This window comes from Phyllostomus hastatus, unplaced genomic scaffold, assembly GCF_019186645.2.
Source record: "Phyllostomus hastatus isolate PE091 unplaced genomic scaffold, TTU_PhHast_1.1 phas_contig_150, whole genome shotgun sequence".
NCBI classification, from domain to species: Eukaryota; Metazoa; Chordata; class Mammalia; order Chiroptera; family Phyllostomidae; genus Phyllostomus; species Phyllostomus hastatus.
The window spans coordinates 19,980,835-20,004,428 of NW_025333611.1; the positions used below are offsets into that span (position 1 = coordinate 19,980,835).

The window sequence follows — 23,594 nt, forward strand, 5'->3', positions numbered from 1 at the left end:
CAGGGAGAGGACCGCAGTGAGCCTGGCAGCCCTCCCCCCCCCCCCACTGGTCCCTCCCCGCAGGTGTTGTGCTGGGCTTCTGGCAGACAGCTGTGTTTGCCCAGCTCGGCAAGGGCCTTCACCATATACAACAGAAATCGGGTGACCTCTAGCCCCCCGAAAGCCTCGCCCGTGGGACCTGGGCAAGAAAAGGCTCCTTGTGTCTGGGACTGGGGTGGGCTCCGCATTCCTCCGGTCCAACCGTTTGGGCAGATTTGCTCCTGGAATGCAGCTGAAGGGCCCGGGTCCCTGCCAGAAATAGCGGTGGGCCGGCTTTGCTGTGGTCTGCCTGCTCCGGGGAGGGCTCACCTCCACGGGCCCTCCCGGAGCTGGGAGAGCCGAGGGACACAGCCACCGGGACAGGACACAGGCTGTCCCCTTGGGAAAATGGTCAAATTCTTTCCAGCTTAGTTCTGATTTGGGCATTCGGTGTGTGTGGTGCGGTGTGGGGGGTGGGTGCTGCTCTGGAACCCCAATCTACGGAGGCACGGACTTGCGTTTAGAGAGAACGGACATGTTTTAACAGGGTGCTCCCTGTCCTCGTCCCCGTGTTGCTCCCTTTCTCCCTGTAGTCACAGGGTTCATGGCAGCCCCACTCACCTCCTTGCCGTTCCTTCCCCAGCAGACCTCCTGGCTCGGTACTGGACCCTGCTCTGGCCCTGGTGGAAGACTCCTGCTGCCTCTTCAGAAGCCTGGCCTCTCCTCGTGCCTCAGTCCTCACCTCTCAGTATAAAACACCATCCATCCCCTCAGAGAGGCCGCCCCTGGCCACTCCATCTAAGTGGCCTCTTCCGATCACGCTCGACACATTTGTAATTTTCTTGCTCATTATCCATTTGCCTTTTCCCGGTCTCACTTTTCCCCACTAGACCCTGAGCCCCGTGATGCAGAAGCCAGCTGTCAGCATCTGTGTTTTCTCTGCTCAGCTGAGGTCTTGACCATGAACACGAGCAACTGGGTAACCTTCCAGTCCCTGGAGAGCCCTGTTCACAGCTCTGACCCTACCTGATAGGCACCCCACAAACACTGGTTACATGAATGAACGACTGAATGGGTGAATGAATGAATGGAAAATGCCCGAAATTCCTAAGAGCTTTCTCTGTTCACTGGGCAAAGTGCATTACATACATCATTTCGTCTGCGCAGTCCTCTGAGGTGGATATGGGTTTCCCCATTTTCAGAAGCCCAAGGAAGTTAAGTGACTTGCCACGGTCTAATGCCTGTAACAGGCAGAGCTGGGACTCCACTCGCAAGCCAGGTTTGTCTTGTGGCAAAACCTGTGCTCTTAACATCCCCCCTGCAACCATAGGCAGGAGTGACTTGCCCAGGGAGCGGTGGGGAGAGTGTCAGAGAACCTCCTCACTGCCTCCCCGCTCTCTCCCAGCCCAGACAGTTGCCTTGGGCTCCTTCCCAGGGAGCACACAGGGTCAGCATCCAGCTTCCTGCAACCCTGAGGCAGCTGGGGTTTCTCTGAGTCATCCGAACCCAAGCCCCCCACAGGTCAGCTCCTAGGCTGTCAGGCCATGACCTGAGGCCACTCATCTGGCTGACTCTCTTAGCCCAGCTTCACTGGGGATACACCAGGCTCACTGAGGTCCAGGGAACAGCCTTGTGGTTGCTCTGTGATGCTCTCAGCCTGAAAGAACGCTGCTGACTCACAGCAGGCAGGCGGGGGGGATGGTGACTCAGGGGTGGTAGAGGCTCAGCTTGTGGGAGAGGAAGAGAGGGTCTCGAGGTGGAATGCAGGCCAGGCCTAGCTCATGGCCTGACACATGTGAGGACTCGCTCCACTCATGCTCTTGTTAACCTCTGGCTCAGTGAGTGACCTCAGACGGCCCTTCCTTCAATGGGCCCTGAGTTCCCTGTCCGTGCATGGAGCAGAGGCAGAGCATGACCCAGGATGGGCTGTTGTCTGCGATTAAGATAACGAAAGTGGATGAGAACCAGAGATGCAGCGCCTTGGGTGCAATGTGAAGACCCTGGACTGGACTGGGAGCTAGTATCCTGGGTTCAAGTCTGACCCTTAACACCAACTCACTGTATGACCCTGGTGAGATCACCTCCCCTCTCTGGACTGCAGTTCCCTTATCTATCAAAGGCGAGCTTCTGGTGGGCAGTGGGCTACCACTTTGTCCACACTGTTCCCTCTGCTGAGAATGCCCTGGCCACCATCTCTGCTTCTGATCCTTTAAGGGCCTGTTCAAAAGCCACTTCATCAAAGGGGCCTTTCAGACCCTTCCATTCAAAATCCATCCCTCACAGATATTAAAATGACAGCATAAACTGACATTTGATGACATTAAAAAATGTCCAAAATGCTTGTTTATTAAGTGGAAAAAAGCAGGAGACAGGATAAAATGCATAAACTGCATTTTCCCCATAGATGTGTGTTTATAATTGGAAATGCATAAAAAAGGTCTAGTAGGATATATATAAAAATGTTAACTACAACAGTCTCTGAGTCATGAAAATGATGGTGTTATTGATTTTTTCTTTATTTTTTGAGGTCTTCTAAACTGCATGCAATAAGCATGTTGCTTTTATAAAGAGAAAAATTAGAGCTTCTTTCCAATTGAAAATTTCATCCCTGCTTCTCCTATATTTGCGTGACCGATTGCCAGTTACCCTCACCAGGGCATACAGTGATTTTCCCACTGTGATTGGGTGCTGGGCCCCCCATGGGCTCTCAGTAATACTTGTGAATGGAACTGAAGGGGCTCCCTCGCTATTCCTGTGGGCACGTCTGCTCTGCAGTGAGACCAAAAGTTCTCTGAAGAGAGACAGCACCCTACTGACTCTGCCAACATAGGGAGAAAGGACGGAAGGAAAGGGAGTCCAGAAGCCTGAGCGCTGGTTCTGGCTGTGGCCCTAAATTCGTGTGTGTGTGTGTGTGTGTGTGTGTGTGTGTGTGTAAGTCCCTTCCTCTCTCTAGGCCTCACTTCCTGCACCTAAAAAATGAAGTGGCTGGAGTCCACACTCTCTAAATTAGTGCTCTCCAATAGAACTTTCTGTAACGATGGAAAAGGTCTATATTTATGTTGTCCAATATGGTCGCCACTAGCTCTTGAAAGGTGCTAATGCTATTTAGAAACTGAATTCATTTAGATAGAAATAGCCATCCTGAACTAGTGGCCACCAAATGGATGGCATAGCTCTAAACTCTTTTTTTAGCTCTGATGTTTGGTGGTTCTTTTGTGTATGGAAGTAAAGTTTCATTTTCTCCAAAGAGTACCCTGTCTCCCCCCCTTCAGGAACTGTAGGTGCCCCTGACTGCAGCCATGTGACTCCAATGGGAGATGCCGTCTCTTGGCAGATGCTGGGCCAGTCCCTACTGATTGGCTAGGGCAGGCACCTGACCCAAACAAGGCCAATCAGAGCTCTTCTCTGGGACTTCTACATTTATTGTGGTGAAATTCACATAACCTAAAGTTAACATTTTAAAAGCAAATATTGTACAACCACCGCCTCTACGTAGTTCCCAAACCTTTTCATCGCCTCCAAAGGAAGCCTCATACAGATTAAGCAGTTGCTCTCACACATAACTTTCCACTTCCCCTGGTAACCAGCAATCTTCATTCTGTCTCTAAGGCTTTGCCTACTCTAGATGTTTCACACTGATGCAATCACATAATACATGAGCTTTTGTGTCTGGCTTCTTTCACTTAGCATAATGGTTTTGAGGTTCATCCACATTGTAGCATGTTATCAGTACTCCAGTCCTTCGTATGGAGGACTAACATTCTATTGCATAGATTTTATACAAGAAATTTAGGGCTGTGTCTACCTGTGGGCTGTTGTGAATAGTGCTGCTATGAATATTCACGTACTGGTAAACATTTGTGTTCCTCTTTTCAATTCTTTTGGGCCAATAGCTGGGAGTGGAATTGTTGGATATAGTAATTCTGTGTTTAACTTCTTGTTTTCCACAGTGGCTGCGCCATTTTATATTTCTATCAGCAATGCATCAATATGAGCTTTCTGGGGCTTTGTAACTTAGACCAAAAAAGTGTGGCCCTGAGTCTCTTTCTGGTGACTCTGAGTGATATTTGTCTGGGAGACTACCAATGGCACCCAAAGCAGGGGAAAGGTGAAGAATGGGAAGAGTTTCAAGTCACCCCTGAAGCTCTGCTCGGTCCCATCTCCTTCCTCACGGTCACGCACGTCTGAAAACTCCCCCTTCTTGCCCAAGCTGCCAAGTTGGGTTTCTGTCACCTCAAGAGTCCTGACCAATACCCTCTTCTCAGGGCTGAGTTCAGAATCTTGATGGTTCAAGTTGTGTCTTAGGGTGCTCTAGGCAGAACCCCCTGCCACCTCCACATTGTGAGCCGCTGATTCGCCGCCTGGACCCTGCAGCTGATCCACTCTTAAGTTCCCAGTTCCCCCAGACAGATCTCTAAGATAGACTTGACCCTGGCTGGTCGTCTGACGAGAGAGTCAGCCAAAGAGGCCGGTGGGGAAGGGCAGGTGGGAGCCAGGTCGCAGGGGAGGAGAGGGCAGGGGTCCCCTGAGGACACTGGGGCGGGTGCAGTGGAAGGGAGGCTGGAGGCCAGGCCGGGGGGGAGGAGGAGGAAAAGGTGGAAAGAAAAACCCAGCAGAATCGCCAATGTTTAGATGGCCTTTCCAGGGTAATTGAGACAGCGCGTTCGGGGCCAAGCGTGAGGGCAGTGTTCCTTCGGGTTCCGAGAGGAAAGCTCTGATTTTGTTTTCTGGGCCGGGGAAGGAGTGGAGAGCGAAGGGGAAGGGCAGTTGTGGGGATAACTGCTCTGACGTCTTAATTCTCTAGGATCTCAGATCTGGGATCGGGGCCCTCGGGAGCAGAGCCCGGCCGGTTGTTTTTCTCAGCGGGATCTGGGGAGCACACTCAGGCACCGGGATGGGGGTCGCAGAGGTGGAGGTAGGGAAGTCCTAGTTGTGGAGAATGAAAGAAAGTTCTAGAAGGCAGGAACAGTGTAGTCCTGGGGCGTGAGTGCAGGCCACAGGTGCCACGGTAGGTGTGTTCTTGGTAGGAGGATGGTTCTGCAATGGTTTCCTGTACAGAAAACGCAGAGATAAGCCACTCTTCCATCTTACATGGTTAATTGAAGTTTTCTTAATTTCTGATAGTTGGAATGCCCGAGATAGTCACATGTGGATGCATTCTGCCTTCATCTTTACATGGGGTGTTCCCCATGCATGCATGTATCTGCGTCTCAACTTCCCCTTTTTATCCCCAGCTAGTGTGGCTCAGTGGGCTGGGCATTGTCCCATGTACCGAAAGGTCATGGGTTTGGTTCCCAGTCAGGGCACATGCTTACATTGCCAATTGATGTTTCTTTCCCACGTCGATGTTTCTCTCCCTCCCTCCCTCCCTCCCTCCTCCTCTCTCTAAAAATTCAAAAATCAAAATAAATAAGCTTCCCCTTTTTATAAGGACACCAGTCATAGTGGATTAGGCCCCTTGCTAAAGACCTAGCTTTAACCTGATTACCTTTGTAGACACTGTATTTCCAAATGAGGTCATGTTTGGAAATATCGACAAACCAGAGCTTCACATATATCTTTGGAGGGAGGGGCACGATTCAATCCATTAACAACATGATTCCCATCAAACAGGAAAAAAATTTTATGGTGCATTTAGAATTGTGTCCATTGTATTACCGAGACTGTTCCTGACGGGAAATAACTTCTGTTTTGTCTAAGCATCTCTGGACACCAAGTCCTCTGCTTACAATTGTGCAGGGCTGATAATTAGAATTTTCCACAGCCTGGCTTCTGGCTCCCTAGATTTCCAAACCCCTCTCCTCTCCAACACACACAGCCCTGTTGCCAGGTGCCGAAGGACACGTTCACATGGCCATGCGAGCTCTGAGCCTGCACCGCTGTGTCGCTGTGCCAGGCGAGGCAGCTCAGTGGACAGCAAGGCACTTCTATATCAAGAGAGCCGACCTAACTGTTCACGGAGCCTAGACAGCCACCAGATGCAAACTAAACATATCCCGACTTGAACTTCCCTTAAACCAGACCCCAAAAATGCATGGCCATTCCAAAGCCATGTGACACGAGGAAAATATGACAGTGAGAAAGAAGGTCAGAGTGGGAAAAGTCAGTGATCTCAGCTGCTCTTAATTAAAATGACTTGTGCAAATTTTGCCGAAGCGCGTGACCATGTGAACGCATCGTTAGGGCCCCTCCTGGGATTCAGAGAGGAGCTGTGCCCGGGAGAGGTCCTGAACCTGGGCTCACTAGCTTCACCACCAATCTGCCTCAGATGGCGCCTGTCTCTGTCTTCAAAACCCCCACAAACATTCCCTTGAGAAAAACGGATCCATTTCCTATATACCAGACGCAGTGCTAGATGCGGATGAGGCCGGGACGGATGAGCAAGCTGAGTGAGTGCAAATCCAACTTGTAGACATCACAGCCTCCACGAGGAGCCCGGCCCTGGAGAGATGGGCGTTCCCAGGGGCGAGTCACTGGGTAAAGGAGAAAAACTAGCCTCAGTGTAGGCTGGAAAATGGGGCCTTTCCCTTTGAGAAATGTAATGGAAGCTCCTGGGAGCAGAAGCCTCCTCCCAGGATACCCTCAAGGCTGGAGAGCCTTTAACAACCAGAGTTCCAGCCCAAAGGGAGAGGTTATCCATTAAGCCAGGAGCATGGGAGTCAAACCCCTGAGATCAGACCTTGGAGCTACGCCGTCCCCAGAAACCTGCCTCTGCCCGGAGTCCTGGACCCAGAGGACTACAGCCTCAGCCATCAGGTCCAACCTCTGACCTTGGCCTAGAACCTTCCTGCTTTGATCTGGGATGAGCAGTTACTCATGAATGCCTAAACCATTCCTTCCTGCCAGTGACCAACAAGTCCCGGCTGCCCATCACGGCTCCTGCCCAGCCTCTTCATCTGTCTAGTGGAATGATGATGGACTTTCAACTCTAGGGGGGATGGGCAAGCTTGCCTTTCCCCCGCTGTAGTCTCAGCCCAGGCGAGTGGAAGGCACGTAGCAGGTGCTCGATAAGCGTTTGTTGAGTGGATGAATGGAACAAAGAGATCCCTGACTTCTCTGTGGAGGAGACAGCAGACTTGTAATAGCTGGTGCTTGTTCAGTTGCAAGGGTCAGACTGAAATGCAGACTAGCACGAGAATGAGACACTCACTAGTTCACATCACTGAAGTCCAGGGGCGTTCTAGCTCTAGGGTTCATGTGCTCAGCTGATGTTATGAATCTGTCTCCCCTCTGCACTTTGATTTCCTCTCTGTTCGAATGAGCCCCAAGCAGGTCCAGGCTTACAGCCCAGTAGAAAAGAGACAATCTTGTTCTAAAAAATTCTTACGAAAATCTCAGAATTGAGTCTCATCGGACAGATTTGGGTCACTTCCCTGAACTAATCATGGTGGCCAGGGACATTTAATACTCAGATTGTCCAAGCTTACTCCTGTGGGTGACCCCCAGTGGGGTCTGTCACCAGGAAGCAGGCGGCTCTGGGGCAGACCCACCACAGCGTTCAACTAAAAAGCCTGAACGTTGAGGCAAGTCTTTCCCTCTCTGAGCTCCGTCTCTTCATGTCACTGACAACGGTGACAACGCTAACAACAGCCCTGGCCTTCTTCACATCCTAGAGCTTTTGTGAGGTCCAAACGGGACCATGAGTCACAGTAAGAGCTACCATTTGTTGAGGCATCGCTAGGCATCTGGCCCTGGGCTAAGTAAACCGTTTACACATTTATTTTTATATTTACAACAATCCATTACTGATGAGAAGCAGGTTAGGAGTGGTTACAAGGCTTGCACACTGTCACGCGGTGAGCGAGGGTGGGGCTGGGGTTTAAAGCAGTGCCCTCAAGCATGAAGCTATATATAAACTGTAAATAATTTTACAAGCATAAGGGATTATTAGTAATGGCCTGTACTGTTAATAATAGTAATTTTTAAAAACTCTGAAAGGAAATTCAAATAAATTCAAACAAATGTTTGTTTAGCACCTACTATGGGCTGATCACTCGCCAGGGGCTCAGAAGGAGACGCATAAATAACTGTGAAACAGGCAGGCTGTGATCTAATAGAGCCATAAACACACCCCAAGGGAGTGTGGGGAGCAGGAGATTGACTCCACGTGGGCAGGGGAGGGGAAAGGGATCTGGAAAGGTCTCTTAGAAGAGGTGGGATTGGAGCTGAGCTTTAAAGATGAAAGGACTTCCACAAAGGGAGGAAAGAGAAAATCAACTTTACAAGGAAGCTGGAAGGATCTAAAGACCCAGAGTCGAGTTCCTGGATAAGAGTTAAGCACTTCTATGCAAAATAACTTTCACACCAGCAGGAGCTTCAAAAAGTGATTGACTAAGTGGAGCACAGACGTTGCCATGGGAACAGAGGCAAGCCACAGTCCCTGTCATTCGTGACTCTCCCTGGCTTCGAGCTGTCTAGCCAAGGCTGCCCCTCAGAAGAAAAGCCCAGTGAGATCGCTGTCCCGGGGGACTGACTCTTGTTTCCCAGGGCGGCAGAGCTGACAGGTGACATCTGGGTCTGAGAAGACAGACAGCTAGGGGAGGCCCCATGCCCCGAAGGGCTTCGGACACACAGGAGCTATGCGAAGCAGGCACTGGGGCCTCTGTGCAGGGAATGTGCAGGGTGGGGAACACACATGATAGCAGGCTTGCAAGGTGGCTCCATTCCCACTGGGCGCCCAAGGGGTGGAGCAGTGCAAAAGTCGCTGGATGTCACTGGATGACTCCCAAACCGTGTATCGGTGTCATTTCTGGGCCCACTCAGACCTCCCAGGGCCCCTGGGGACTTTCAGGCTATTCCAATGCACTGGGACCAGAGCAGTATCTAGCCACTCAAGTTCAGGGGAAGCTGTAAATGAAGACCCTTTGACAGGCTCTCTCTAACAGGAGGGTGAAAGACAGGGCATCTAACACAGCAGACATTAGGTTCCAGACCTAGGTTCAAATCCTGTCTCGGACATTTTCTAGACGTGTGATTTTGGGCAAATCACTTACTCTTTCTTTGCTTCTTAGTTTCTCCCTCTGTAAGATGCAGATGATGAGAGTGGGTGAGAATTAAGTCAAGAGTCCTGCATGGTATCTGACACATGGTAGATGTTCAAGAGATACAAGCTATTATGTCATTATTATTATTACTTTCAAATTTCAGTTCGGTGTTGATTCAGGGTTTTGTTCTTAGGCAGGGTCTCCTTACAGCTTGTGCTAAAAGCTGGTTTCTCCAAACACAGTAGAGGACAACGACAAGAGTACTAGTTGTGAGGGGACCCATTACCTTCCACGGGACCAGTGCCTACTGTGAAGAAGGAAGGCAAAGTTCTGGCCTTGAATGCCAAGCCAAGACGCTTGAGCTTCTTGCTGCAGGCAGCTGGTAGCCAGGGAAAATCTAGGAGGAGAGGACTGACTTGATCTGGGGAACACAGCCTTTTGTTCCCGAGGCTATGCACTAGTAGAAATAGACTCTGGGGATCATGACAATGGAATCCAAGTATAGTAACAATAACAACAATAGCTATCGTTCCTTGAGAGCTTATTGTGCACCAGGCAATGTGCTAAGAACTTCACGTGGCTTGTCTGTTGTAATTCTCGCAACAACCTCATGAGGCGAGTGCTATTATTATTCCCATTTTACAAATAGGGCACTGAGAAGTTAATGCAGGTAGCTAAGTCACACAGCTAGCACACGGCGGAGCTGGGCTGGAACATGGGCCACCCGGCTCTGGGGGCCTCACATTTAACCAGGACCCCAAATCTGGAGGCTTGCAAGGAGGTGCTGGTGGGCAGACTGTCATTCTCACCTCTAGGAGTCCCTCCATTTACCTGGGTCTCAGCACCCCCACTCAGTGTGTGTGTGTTTGTGCACACGTGTGTGTACGAGAGAGAGAAACGTCCACTGGCCAGTGAGGATGGAAGCCTCTGGACACCCAAGTGGGCAGAGCCCCGGATGGATGGGCTGGAGGCAGGCCCGCATTAGGCCGATTCCTCCCGAGGCTGGTAGAGCCCCGGCGGGTACTTCTGAGGAGGCGGAGAACAAGTCCTTTCATACGGCCTCCCTTTGAGCTGGCCTCGAGGTGGGGCCGGGGTCGGGTGGGTGGAGGGTGGGGAGCGTGCGGAGAGGCGAGGCCGCAGTCGGGCTGGGCAAACAGATTGGGCAGCGGCTGTGAGCACAGAGCACCCATTGTGTACCCAGAGCTCTGCTTTCAATAATCTACTTGGAAGAATGTTTCATTGAGCGCCAGAGAAAGGAGCCATTGAAATGCCCGGGCAGGGGCCCCGTGAAGGGTTAAAGGCAAGGGGCTGCGGGTGCCCGGGCTCTGGGCACTCCTGGCTTTGATGTCTGATATGGGGGGTTCCGACACAAGGGGCACTCAGTGAGACCACAGAAAGGACCAGAAGCAATGGTCGTGGTGCGTATCTCTCCCGGAAATGCTAATGGGGTGCCCCAGCATCAAAGAAGAAAACACTTTTCCTCTTAGAACCATTTTCCCCAAGTCACATCCAGGAAGACCTGGGCCTCAGATGCCGTGCAGCCCGTCCACTGGGGAGAACAGCTCATGTGGGCAGTGTGTCTCTACCTGGCCTTCTCGCACAGACCCTTGACTTGGGCCTTTGCAATACATTCTCCATCATGTACCCAGTGTGGCTTTCTTGAATATCTCCAACCTTTCCGTTGATCATTAATTAATTCTAATTAATGATGCCCTGGTCGAGAGCATGGGAACCAGTGGTCACCAGACCAGGCGTCCAAGGGAACTTGTGGAATTTTCTGTTGCAGAGGTCTTTCCCAGAGAGAGAAACAGCTCGGCAGGAGGATGCGGCCGAACTGCTGGAGTTCTGTGCTCCACTCCGGGGGCCGCTTACTCAAGGGCCACTCGCCCTTTCATGGCACACAACCTTTGCAGCTTGAAGTGCTGGGAGCATCATGCTGGCAGCTGAGGGCTGCTAAGAGGAGGCAGGGGGTGGATGAGCTGGGCCTGCCACTGGGGAGGAACATGCTGCTGGGTTCCTGAGCCTGACTTCTAGCACCCTCATCACCACGGAGCCCACTGCAGACGTTGCTGCCTCCTGAGCCTGCCTCTTCAGGGAGAATGCTCTAGAACTGAAGCTGAGCTTATACCATGAACTTGCCATAGTAACCACCTCAGGATGGAAGACTTAAACAATAGCCCAGGTCTTCCCTAGCTTTATCAGAGAGAGGCTCCTGAACTGCATCGACACCCTGAGGGGCAAGCCATCCACCATTCACGTCTGTGCTGGGCTGTGGCTTGGCGATGCCCTTGGTGTGTTTAGATGGATGTGGCTCTTTGCTCCTGTACAAGTGGCCCCAAACTCCTAGCCTTTTGGAATTCACCCGTCTGATGTTTCTGTTTATTCTTTTGTTTCTCCCTGATGTTTTCACCTTGACAGTGTAGTAGTATAAAACAGGCAGTTGCCTCAAGCCACCTTCTTATATATTCTTTCTGAGCTGCTCCCAATACTCTGGGGCTGGGAAATGAAACCATGAGCCCTGTAAGAATTGTGTACGAAGTAAGAGTCCTTAGGCATGGCGTGAGGAAAGCCCCAGGAGCTCCTTTCTGAGTTAAAGGGTTGAACCCTGACATTTCTGACTGCTCAGAGGCCGTTTGCACTTTCTTTTAGGCCCTTAGTTTGATCCAGCCTCGACAAATCGACCTCCAGAGGACGACAGCATGCATAATCTGGGTGTGAGATCTTTGCCAAGGTCAATGAAGTCAGAAGGAAATAATATCTGCACTAAGATAATTTTAGTTCAAAGGTGGCCAAACACACACACACACACACACACACACACACACCATGCATAGCAATGAAGCCACAAAACCGACTCACCCAGTTTTTCACTTTTATGTCTGTGTCCTAAAGAGTTTTCTGAGGATAAATAATTAGAATCATAACATTTTCCAGCAGGGAAGAATTTTAAGGTCCTCGAGCTTTGCTCCCCGTTTTTAGGTTATGCTCTTCTCTGTTACTTCCTGGACGGATGGGCACTTCATCGGCTTCTTGCGTAATTCCAGCACGGAGGAGCTCAGTGCTTTTTGGAGTCTGATTTCATCGATGGAAATTTCTGACAGGAAGTAGCCACGGTCTCCACAGTATCCACAGTGTCCCTCCCACATCTGACCTGCATTTTGTATGCAGATGTTAGGTTCCTCCCAGTGCTTTAGTGCAGCTGTCCTCTGGGGGCTATGGGGTGAGTGCCCATTCACCTCTGTGAATGAGTGGACCGATCTTACCTGTAGGAGGTGGATATTCCTGCTGTCAATCATCTTGGAAGCAGCCAGGTCCTGAGATGGAAACAGCAAAGACTAGCTTCTGTTTCTCTGAGATGTACTTCTTGGACCTGACACTGATACAGCTTAGAGTTCTTGAGAGTGTACCTGGAAGGGAGGAGGGCTGATGGACATTGTCCCGGGAAAGAAGGCAGGTGGGGATCCTGCGGAGGACACAAAAGGAAGATGAGTGAGTCACACCTTGAAAGCGGTATGACCTGAATTCGCATTACTCTTTGTGGTTATTTCCTCCTTGCCTTTGGAGAGGCCTGGTTTAAATGTTCCGGCCTGGCGCCGTTGTGTAATGGCATTAGAGAAGAGCCGAAGGTCAGTATTTATTTCCCCAGAGCGTGAGAGGGGGAATGGTGCTCTCTGAGAACACTGTGAGCTTGGGTGATTACTGGGGGCCTCATCAAAGAAATGTGAGTGTTGAGAAACAAGAGTTAGGCCCACCCTGGCTGGTGTGGCTCAGTGGGTTGAGAGCTGGCCTGCGAACCGAAAGGTCACCAGTTCCGCTCCCCATCAGGACACCTGCCCGGGTCATGCGCCAGGTCCCCAGTTTGGGGTGGATTGCTGTGTTTCTCCCTCTCTTTCTCCCTCCCCTGCTCTCTAAAAAATAAATCAAATCTTTAAAAAAAAGTGAGGTCCAAGAGCTCCACCCATTCATCACCACACAGTGACTCACCCATCACTGTCACCCTTGTTTGAAGCTGCCAGATGACTTCCAGAAGTCATCTCTTCAGTCGGCCTGAAATCTGTGTCCCAGTCCCAGTCACTCGAGGGACGTCATCTTTTCTCTCAGAGCCACAGAGGACAAGCATGAAAACTGCTCACATCCATCGAGTGCTTACTATGTGCTGGGCCCATTGCTGAGCACTGCATTGTATCTCATTTATATCATTATCTCATTTTACAGACGGGGAAAAGGAGGCTGAGGGAGGTGAAATAATTGGCCCAAGACCTGACCCCAAATAAGCAGCGAGATTTGGACTCAAGCAATCTGACGTCAGAGCCCACAGTGTGAACGCTCAGAAACGGTGCTTGTCTTGTCTCTGTGACAGCTCCGTCGAGATCCGCAGCCTGTGAGCCTCCTAGACCTTTATCTGGGGGGCCGGGCTGAATCCCCACCTCATCCCCGTTGCCATTTATACCTGTGCTACTCTCCAGGTCCCCCTGACTGAGATCTGGGACAACGCAAAGAAGGCAGAACCCAAGTCCATCGGACTCCCCTGTGACTTGTCCCACTTCGACCCCCGGGACAGCCTCTGCCAAAGCGCCGTGTCAGCAGCCTTCCCCTCAGGGGGCTGTATCTCTCCCGTCTGTCCTCAACACCTCTGCTGCCAGAACACCAGGCTCAGCGTTCCCTTTTGATAAATCTGGTCACCCTAAATATGGGCCGTTGAGTGGTGGCCCCACGCAGCCCTCATTTCCACATGCAAATGGACTCCGGCTGCTATTTTGGAGGTCTGGTGTCTTTCCCCACACTTGGTGGTTTTAAGGACACAGGACAGGATCGTGACGGCACACTGGCCGGGGAAAGGCGCCAAGAGAGAAGTCACACCTGGACACCCTTTGTTTCCCGAAGTTCACAAAACACCGCCCTTCCGAGGGGCTCTGTGAAAAACGGGGCCCTTGGTCACGTGAAGTTGGGGAATACAGCTTCGCCAGCCTCCCTTCTGGAGATTAGCATGTTAAATGTTTGAAGTCCTGGTTTTGTTGAACTCCGCTCTCCCATTTAAAAATGCAAAATTTGGAAAGCAACACAGAAGTTGCAAACAGGTACCCAGTGGCCTAAAACGGTCCTCAGGTAGGTTTGATTTAGACTGTGTAGTGTTTACATTTTGCTTTAAATTAGTTACTAACACGTAACAACTGGAATATTTCTCATAATAGACAACATTTGGGTTTTCTTAAAAAAAATCAGGAGACTCAGTTGCATGGGTCCACGTTCTCCCACTGCCTGCATCTGGCAACACAGCGGGCCCCTGCTTTACTCACGTATAACACTTGCCTGGCTAGGAGCCCCCCAGGCTTGCTGTCCCTGCAGTGGGGACTTTCTTGGGTGGGAGTTGGCCTGGAAGACCCTTGAGGCCCATTCATTCATTCATTCATTCATGTTACATATACTGATTGAGCCTCTAGATCCTGTGGATACAAGATGGATACAAGATGTATACAACAGCCCCTGCGCTTTGGATTCTAGCGCTGGCATTCTAAGGTTCCAGTTGTGAACTGCAGAATGGTGGGGGGTGGGGGGGGAGGAGAGGGAAGCTGGCAAGGCCAGAACCTAGCTTCCTGATTTCCAGAGCCTGGTGCTTTCCAAAGTCACCTCCTGTTCTCCATTGCTCTCTCGACTGCCACTCAAACAGCCACAGCGAGCCAAAGGAAGAAGCGGCTAACTTGTTCCATGACTTAGACGAGTTCCCGCCCATCTCAGGGTCTCAGTTTCTCTTACTGTAGATGAGCCGGTTGGAAGAGAAAATTATGCGCGTCCCTTCCAGGGCGGGTATTCAGAGATGCTAAGACTCCATAATCCAGGAATGTCTGACCCGGCCATTCCGGAGCTGTTCCATCGAATTCCAAGCAGCCCCCTCCCTCCTTTCCCGAGCCCGGCCAGGGTGGGGGCTGGAGCCAGAGGGCCGAGCCGGCCTGGGCTTCCCGCCCGGGGGCGGAGCCGCCTCCCGGTGTCCCGCCCCTCCACCTGGGGCTTGGCCGGGCAGATGTTACAACTTTTTCGCATTCTCTACGCGGTGTCAACCCCAGACCCGCCCAACCCGTGCCTCCCTCCCCTTTCCCGCTGGGGTCCTGCCCACCTCCCTGCCGGGAGGCTGACTGTTCTCAAGACTCCGGGCGGGGCGAGAGGCCGGGCCTGGGGCTGGAGGGTCGGGAGGGAGGAGAAAGGGAAAGCAGAGGCGAGAGAAATTAGGAGGCGGGAGAAATCGAGGGCTAGAAGGAAGAGGAGAGTTTGAGGATGGTGGAGAGCACTTTTTGGAAGTCTCCACGCCGCGTCTCAGGCTGGCCCAGCTGAGCTGGGGGAGAGGGAGCAAGGGCGGCATAGGGTGGGTGAGAGAGCGGTGGGAGGCAGCTGAGCGCGGGCCTGATCTCCCCAGGGCGCCCGGCTGCAGCCGCGCAGGTCCCGCCTCGCCTTCCGAACGCCTGTCCCGGACAATTCACTGGGCAGCCCCTCGGGGGCGCTGAGCGCTCTCTCAGCATCCAGGCCCGCCGGCCGGCTGGCGTGCGGGCCGTGCGCCCTGGGCGCGCGCGGCGGTGTGGCCTCGGAAGCTCTGTATGCCAAGAGGCGCGCGGGCCGGCTTGGCGATGCACGCCCTCACTGGCTTCTCGCTAGTCAGCCTGCTCAGCTTCGGCTACCTGTCCTGGGACTGGGCCAAGCCAAGCCTGGTGGCCGACGGGCCCGGAGAGGCCAGCGAGCAGCCCTCCGTGGCTCCACCCCAGCCTCCCCACATTATCTTCATCCTCACCGATGACCAGGGCTACCACGACGTAGGCTACCATGGCTCAGATATCGAGACCCCTACGCTAGACCGGCTGGCCGCCGAGGGTGTCAAGTTGGAGAATTATTATATCCAGCCCATCTGCACGCCTTCACGGAGCCAACTTCTCACTGGCAGGTAGGCATGACCCAGGCCCTGGGGCTGGCTGTCCAAGCCCCAGATAAACCCAGTTGTGGATTTCCCCTGTATTTACATTGTCCCTCTGGGACCTGGGAAACCAGGACTCCCGGCCAATTCTGTCGCCATTTGGCTGTGTGATTGTTAGTAAATCCTTTGCCTTCTCTGGGCCTCCGGTTGGATCAGGATCATCTTTGAGGTGTCTCCCTCTCGAGTTGCAGGACACTCACACTCCACGCCCTGTGAAGGAGAAATCCCTTTGTTAAAGGGATACGGCAGCCTTCGACACTTAGGTTTGAATGGTGCTTCTGTTTACACACCCCAAGGCCCTGGACAAACCAGTTAATGTCTCTAAGTCTCAGTTTTCTTGTCCATAAAATGGGGTGAAGAACAGTTTTTATTTTGAGAAACAGCAGGAAGAGTGGAGTGAATTTCATGTAACCTGCTTGGCTGTCAATGAATGGCAGCCTCTATGTCACTGGAAGGGTTAGGGCATCCAAACCGTCTGATGACTCCGTCGGGAAGAAACCCAAGTTTTGGCAGGTGGAGGTGAGAGACGCACACGGGACGCCATGACCTCAGCAGCCTTAGGCTAGTGACTTCCTTTCTCCAAGCCTCTGTTTTTTTGTCTGCAAAAGCCTCCCAAATTGGCTGGGAGTCCCAAGGAGACGTGCTGCTCTCTCCGAAGGAGTTGTCCACCCGCAAGGCGGCTGGATTACAGGATTAAAAGAGCAGGGAAACGGGAGGTGGGGGTGTGGAAAGCAAACTCTGGCCACTTAGGAGAAAATCCTTTGGCAAGGCTGAAGCTAATCCTCCTTGGATGAGGTCCAAGGCCTGCTTTCTCCCAAGTTCTGCCCCAAAGCCACCAGTGTGACCTCAGGAACCAGGGCCGTAATCTCCCTGATTCCTGGGTGGGAGAAACTGAGGCACGGAGTCAGCGGGGCCCCACTCATTCATGCCTGTACCCAACTTCGGGTCCTGTGAGAGAGGGGGCTGAGAGGCCGGGTACTTGGCAGGGGTCCTGGAGCTGGGAGTCGAAGAGTTGCCTTTCCTTCCTTCAGTGTGGCACTCAGCGTGTAGATCCAGGAACGGAGAGAGGCCGGGAGGAAGAGGAGGAGGGGCCGCTGTATGTGTTGCGGGTGACGCTGGTGGTGAAGACTGAATGGTGACTAACCTCCAGAAGGGGGAGGAGGAATCTGCGTTACCAGGATTTGTGCCCAAGTTATCATTGCTGTCCCAAGAGGTGACTTTTGGTTTAAGCAGGGGAATGAACAGCCAGCAGGGCAGTGTTCCAGCTGCCCTCCACACCCTCCCCCCGCCCCAATCTGTGAAGGATGGCTGGGCAGCGTCTGCCTTCTGTCCCCTGCAGCTGGCTGCATCTGACGGATGCTGACGACTCTCATTAGTGTTTGTTAATAAATCCAGTCGTGTTTGGTGAAGCTGGAGAGAGCCAGCGTTTCTCATGTTACTCATTTGCACACGGGCTTCGGGGACTCTGAGCTGGCCCACCCACTTTACACAACAGTGCTCCATGGTGCCCAGCCCCTGGCAAGAGAGGCTGGGCCCTGACTCAGGGCCCCAGAGTCCTTCTTGAATCAGACCTAATCATTCATTAGCTTGACGGAGGTCCTCAGAGGCCTCATCACAGGGAGATTCTGAGCATGACTCGTGCAGACCTGGGTTCACAGTGCCGCTCCCCTGCTTGCCAGCGGTCTGAACTTGGACCCGTGGCCTCACTTTTGGGAGCTTCAGTTTTAGCATCTGTAGAATGAAGGTAATGATAGTCTTCCCTGTAGGTTTTTTATGAGGATTAAGTGAAATAATATATGTGGCATGTAGTATTAAAAATGGCAGTAGCAGTTCATGATAGCTAACAGCAACAGCTGTAAGATGAGGAAACCAAAACAAAAAACCCACCCCAGTGTCTGGGTGAAAGGGGTCAGGTATTCAGGTGTCAGGTCTTGATTTAGTTTGGATTCCCTGGGGTCGGGGCGGGGGGAGGGGGTAGAAAAAAAGGTATGGGATTCTGAAACACTGGTGAAGTTCCAGGCTTTTTATTTACTCTGGACTTTTAAGACTTGAGTAAAGTCAAGACCCTGTAAGGGGATCACATAGGGGCTTTTACCACGTCAGGGAGAATGGGATTGGAAGGAAGGAATGAGGATTCTGCTAACCGTTTTCTTCTGCCTCAAGGCCGTAGCCTGTGTAAGTGACCCAGATCCAGAGTCCACATGCATTTACAGGCAGGTGCAGAAGAGTCAGTCTCATAGGGTTTGGGAGCTGAGAGATTTTTAAAGATCTCCCATTTCAACCAACTCACTCTTACACATAAGCAAACACCTGGGCGAAGGGAGTGGCAGCCTCGTTGTCTGGAAAAGCGTCTGTGCTTGGGCTCTGTTTGCATTTACGTTCAAGTCCTGGCTCTGCCCTGGTCTTGGATGACCTTGGGGAAGGCCCTTCCCCTCCTCTGAATCTTAGTTCCTTTTTAGGACAAGGTGAATAAACTAGAAGATGACTTGAGTCCCTTCTGACTCGAAGATCCTCTTAGGTCATTCTTTCAGGCCATAAGTAATTGAGAGTTCTTTGAATATCACCTGAGAGCTAGGGATACAGTGGGCCCAACAGCACGTACACCAAGTGGAATCTCACGGCCGGGTGTGACAATGATTGTACGTCCTAAATGCTGGGGGAACTCAGAAGCAAAAGTGGCTCATTTTTTGAAAGGCTTGAAGAGACTTTACAGTGGGGGTAGCATTTGGGCCGAGCTTTGAAGAGTGAGTAGGAGTTTGCCCGAGAGAGCAGGACTTCTCGAGGCCCCATAGCAAGGTAGTGGCTTAGGATTTAGGGACTCTGGAGTCTGTAAAGACTCCTGGGGATACAGATCCCAACTCCAGCTACTAATTGTATGAATCACTGGGCAAGTGATTTGTTTTACTGAGTCTCAGTTTCTTTACTTGGAAAATGGGAAGAATGATGGTATGCACCCTCTAGGCTGCAGTGAGGATTTAGTGAGGTAATTCATACAGGGCCCTAGTGCAATGCTGAGTACATAGTGAGTGCTTGGTGTTAGCTATTATTATTTTGTTGTCACGATGAAGCTGGGTTTGACTCTTAACTCCCCAAATTCCTAGCTGTGTTATCTTGGGTGAGTGGCTTAACCATTCTGAGCTTCAATCTCCTTATCTGTAAAATGATACTAATATCTGCTTCAATGGATTTTGACGATTCAAAGAGATAATACATTGGAAGTGCTTAGCACATTTGATAATGCCTGCTGGTGGCTATTACTATGTACGCCGGCACGCTGGGACCACAGCCCACTTCGGGGTGAGTGTCAGGGGTTGGACGTCCAGGGCAGTGGTCTGCAGCTTACTTGTGCTTTCTGTGCCCTCCGCCCTTCTCCCCAGGTACCAGATCCACACAGGCCTTCAGCATTCCATCATCCGCCCTCGGCAGCCCAACTGCCTGCCCCTGGACCAGGTGACCCTGCCCCAGAAGCTGCAGGAGGCAGGTTACTCGACCCACATGGTGGGCAAGTGGCACCTGGGCTTCTACCGGAAGGAGTGCCTGCCCACCCGCCGGGGCTTCGACACCTTCCTGGGCTCGCTCACGGGCAATGTGGACTACTACACGTATGACAACTGCGATGGCCCCGGGGTGTGCGGCTTCGACCTGCACGAGGGCGAGAGTGTGGCCTGGGGGCTCAGCGGCCAGTACTCCACCATGCTCTATGCCCAGCGTGTCAGCCACATCCTAGCCAGCCACAGCCCCCGGCAGCCCCTCTTCCTCTATGTGGCCTTCCAGGCAGTACACACGCCCCTGCAGTCCCCCCGTGAGTACCTGTACCGCTACCGCACCATGGGCAATGTGGCCCGGCGGAAGTACGCGGCCATGGTGACTTGCATGGACGAGGCCGTGCGCAACATCACCTGGGCCCTTAAGCGTTACGGTTTCTACAACAACAGTGTCATCATCTTCTCCAGTGACAATGGCGGCCAGACGTTCTCAGGGGGCAGCAACTGGCCGCTGCGAGGGCGCAAGGGCACTTACTGGGAAGGTGGAGTGCGAGGCCTCGGCTTCGTCCATAGCCCCCTGCTCAAGCGGAAACGACGGACAAGCCGGGCACTGGTGCACATCACCGACTGGTACCCAACCTTGGTGGGTCTGGCAGGTGGCACTGCCTCTGCGGCTGACGGGCTAGACGGCTATGACGTGTGGCCAGCCATCAGCGAGGGCCGGGCCTCGCCACGCACAGAGATCCTGCACAACATTGACCCGCTCTACAACCACGCCCGGCACGGCTCCCTCGAGGGCGGCTTCGGCATCTGGAACACTGCTGTGCAGGCCGCCATCCGTGTGGGCGAGTGGAAGCTGCTGACGGGAGACCCTGGCTATGGCGACTGGATCCCACCGCAGACGCTGGCTGCCTTCCCTGGCAGCTGGTGGAACCTGGAGCGGATGGCCAGTGCCCGCCAGGCCGTGTGGCTCTTCAACATCAGTGCTGACCCCTATGAACGGGAGGACCTAGCTGGCCAGCGGCCCGACGTGGTCCGCGCCCTGCTGGCCCGCCTGGCGGACTATAACCGCACAGCCATCCCTGTGCGCTACCCGGCTGAGAATCCCCGGGCCCACCCTGACTTTAATGGGGGTGCTTGGGGGCCCTGGGCCAGTGATGAGGAGGAAGAGGAAGAGGAGGAGGAAGCCAGATCTCGAAGCTTCTCTCGGGGGCGTCGCAAGAAAAAATGCAAGATTTGCAAGCTGCGATCATTTTTCCGTAAACTCAACACCAGATTGATGTCCCAACAGATCTGAGGGGGGTGGAGGTGAGGCTTTCTGTCCTCCTAAATATATTGCCCCACTCAAGCCTGGTCCTGCTTCTCCCGGGAGGGGCCTGAGGTCGAGTCCCCGTCTGCAGGGACACGGAGGGTGTGCAGCCCCACTGTTGGAGGAGAGTGGGGAGCTTGGCTTGGGGTGGGGGTAGAATAAACTAGATGGGGATGGCTGGATCCCTGTCCTACCTCTCCACTGACTTACTCTGTGGCCTCGGGTGACCTGTGCAAGCTCGCTGGGCCTCCCTTTCCTCATCTGTGAAATGAGCTCTAATGACATTGTGGCTCTGTTGTGTGGACCTGGTGCCCGGTACCATGGTAGAGTCCCTGGGACCTCACCACCTCCCAGCTCATTTAAGTTCTCCTTGAACCCTGACCTCTGTGGAACTGCTTGGGTGAGGGGTCCTGTGGAGGCAAGTCCAGGCTTGGACCCCAGCCAAGGCATGGCAATCTGGCCACTCTCTGAAGAGATCCCTGAGCACTGTGGGTGGAGGTGCAGGGACCCAGGGAGGTGACTTGGGCCAGTCCTGGGGCCGGACTGGTGGCAGGGGCTGTGGTAGAAAGCTCTCCTTCCTGTCCTCAGCACCCAGGGGAACTGGCCTGGCTGTTAGCTGCTGCAGGACCCAGGGTGGTAGAAACAGCTATGAAAAGAGCCCCTGAACCAACAATCAGGAAATCTGGGTTCTGCTTTGACCTTAAGCCCAATCTTTCCCCTCTGGGCCTCAATTTCCCCACCTGCCAGTGGGGATGATAGACTTGGCTCTGTCTACCTCACAGGGCTGTAGAGGACTGGCCAGGCTAGTGGTGGTGGAGGAGCCCATGAACTTGATTAAAATGCAGTAACACAGAAGCAAAGGCTGTAGTGCTGTCTGTGAGTACGTGGTTGTGTGCATGTGGTCCCGGGGGCAGGTGTGAGCTAACCGCTGGCTGGCCACGTGTATGGGAGAGGAGGTGGGCAGCCCGGCCTGGAAGCAGAGCGTGTGTGTTCTGCTCCTGTCCTGGCGCAGATCCACAGTGTGACCTCAGGTGAATCCCAGGTCCTCTCTGGGCCTCACCGCCTCCTGTGTACAGCGGGAGACTTAAGAGCCCTTCCCGCCTGGCCATTCTGGGCTCCCGCACACACATGTGTGCGTGTTGGGGAACATGAGCTGAGTGGTGGGAGGAGGGGGGTGGGGGTTCCCGAGCCTCCTTGCTGCAGAGCGGTGCCTCCATCCGCACACTGCGTTCTGCGTATCTCCCTTCAGGTTCCAGTCGGCACAGCGTGTGTAGGCGAAAGCCCTGCTGTGAATTTTGAAAATAGTTATTTTTGTCACTAGCAAAGGAGGCCTGTTAGGACTCGTCAGCCTGTGGATGAGCAGGACGGGTGGGGTGGGGTGGGGTGGGTGCAGTGCGGTGGAGGGGGCTTGGGTATTAGTTAGGAGCTGCAACCCCACTGCAGAGGCGGCTCAGCCCAGGAGTGGAGGTCTGCCCTAGGGCTGCAGGGTGGAGGTGAGCGTTCATGTCCTGGGCCCCTTCCTCCCAAACCTGGGCCCCCGCAGCTGGAACCTTTCTTTTTCTCCAAAATGTTGATGCCAGGGCCAGGGTGGGCAATGACCAGGACTGGTGGAGGTCAGTGACTCTAGCCAGCCCCAGTGCCTCCGCCTGCTCAGGAGGGAGACTTGGAAGAAGTCACCCACTGGGACAGTGCCCCAGGCCCAGCGTCCCCCAGGGAGGGGTTGTTCACAGTCTACCTGCTAGCCAGGATACTCCAGCTGTGCAGGGGGCTTGCCCCAGCTGCGTGGGCGGGGCCCTCCGGAGTGATAGGAGCCAGGGCTCCCTGGTGGCTCTAGGCTGGTGCCAGTTGAGTAATAAGCTTGCCCACTCCTGCTGAGTCAGCCCCGCTCGAGGTGGCCCAGCCTCCGGCTCCAGGGCCCTACTTCTCTTCCTGGGCCCCTGCCCTCTGGGGCCACAAGTGCAGAACTATCAAATGTCCTTTCTGCTCTTTCCTACCTGCCAAGGCCCATGCCCTTGGCCAACCTGGCCCCAAACAGGGCGCCCAGCTGGGGTTGGGAGCTGGCTCCTGCTCCTGATTCCTGAGGAGAAGGCTCCGTCTAAGCTCCAACCCAGCCTGGAGCTCACCTGGCTGAGTCTTACCTGACCCAGAGCCTGGCAAACGGCCAGAAGCCCCACTTGAGCTTCAGCCTGTGACCTGGTCTGCAACCCAGCAGTCCCCGAGCCTGCCTAACAAGGGCGCTGGCAGTGGCCCTGACCTGAGATTTGCAGAGGGTGTTTGAAATAAACAGTGACCAGGACTCAGGGCGTTGTGACGAGAGGCTCAGCCCGTGTGCTGTGGCTTCTGCTCTGCCCAGCCATCGGCATGGCTCCCGCTGACCCCCGTCTTGCCTCTTGTGGCCCCTGCATCCCCTCAGCAGGGACACCTGGGTCTGGACTCTGTGTCAGGCCTCTGACTAGTGTCACCAGGCAGATGCTTGCATCACCTGTGGTGGGGAGGGGTGGGAGGGAGGCAGACCAGAGGTAACTCTGGCCCCTTGGGGCACTGATCTGGGGGAGTGGAGCCCAGAGGTCCAGACAAGCCCCGTTTCCCCCTTGGCTGGGCCAGGTGGCAGCAGGTCTGCCAGGCTGATGGGTTGACGCCAGGGGCAGGCCTATCTGAGCTGGGCCTTGCCTGTGGAATCTGGGCAGCATTGACTGTCTCCTAGGAGCTGGAAGAGAGCCCCAGACCTGGCTGGGGGGGCTGTGGGACCCACCCTGGGCCTTGGCACCATTTCCTCCTCTCTTTCTCAGTGCCTCCTGGCTATGTCAGGACCTAGGCAAGCAGCTCTGCAATGTCAGGAA

General features: G+C 53.6%; 1 protein-coding gene across 1 annotated transcript; it reads left to right on the plus strand.

The window, feature by feature from the left end:
• The first annotated feature begins 15,207 nt into the window (after positions 1-15,207).
• Positions 15,208-21,563, plus strand: ARSI (arylsulfatase family member I). The gene is made up of 2 exons (XM_045826071.1): positions 15,208-15,930; positions 19,338-21,563. The coding sequence occupies exons 1-2, from the start codon at positions 15,590-15,592 to the stop codon at positions 20,740-20,742; spliced, it is 1,746 nt and encodes a 581-aa protein (XP_045682027.1). The 5' UTR covers positions 15,208-15,589; the 3' UTR covers positions 20,743-21,563.
• Positions 21,564-23,594: the final 2,031 nt, after the last annotated feature.

Excerpts from the sequence above, each read along its gene's own strand:
- ARSI (XM_045826071.1), top strand. The coding sequence starts at position 15,590 with ATGCCAAGAGGCGCGCGGGCCGGCTTGGCGATGCACGCCCTCACTGGC. Across the intron at positions 15,931-19,337 it reads AGCCAACTTCTCACTGGCAG|GTACCAGATCCACACAGGCC; the intron begins GTAGGCATGACC and ends CCTTCTCCCCAG.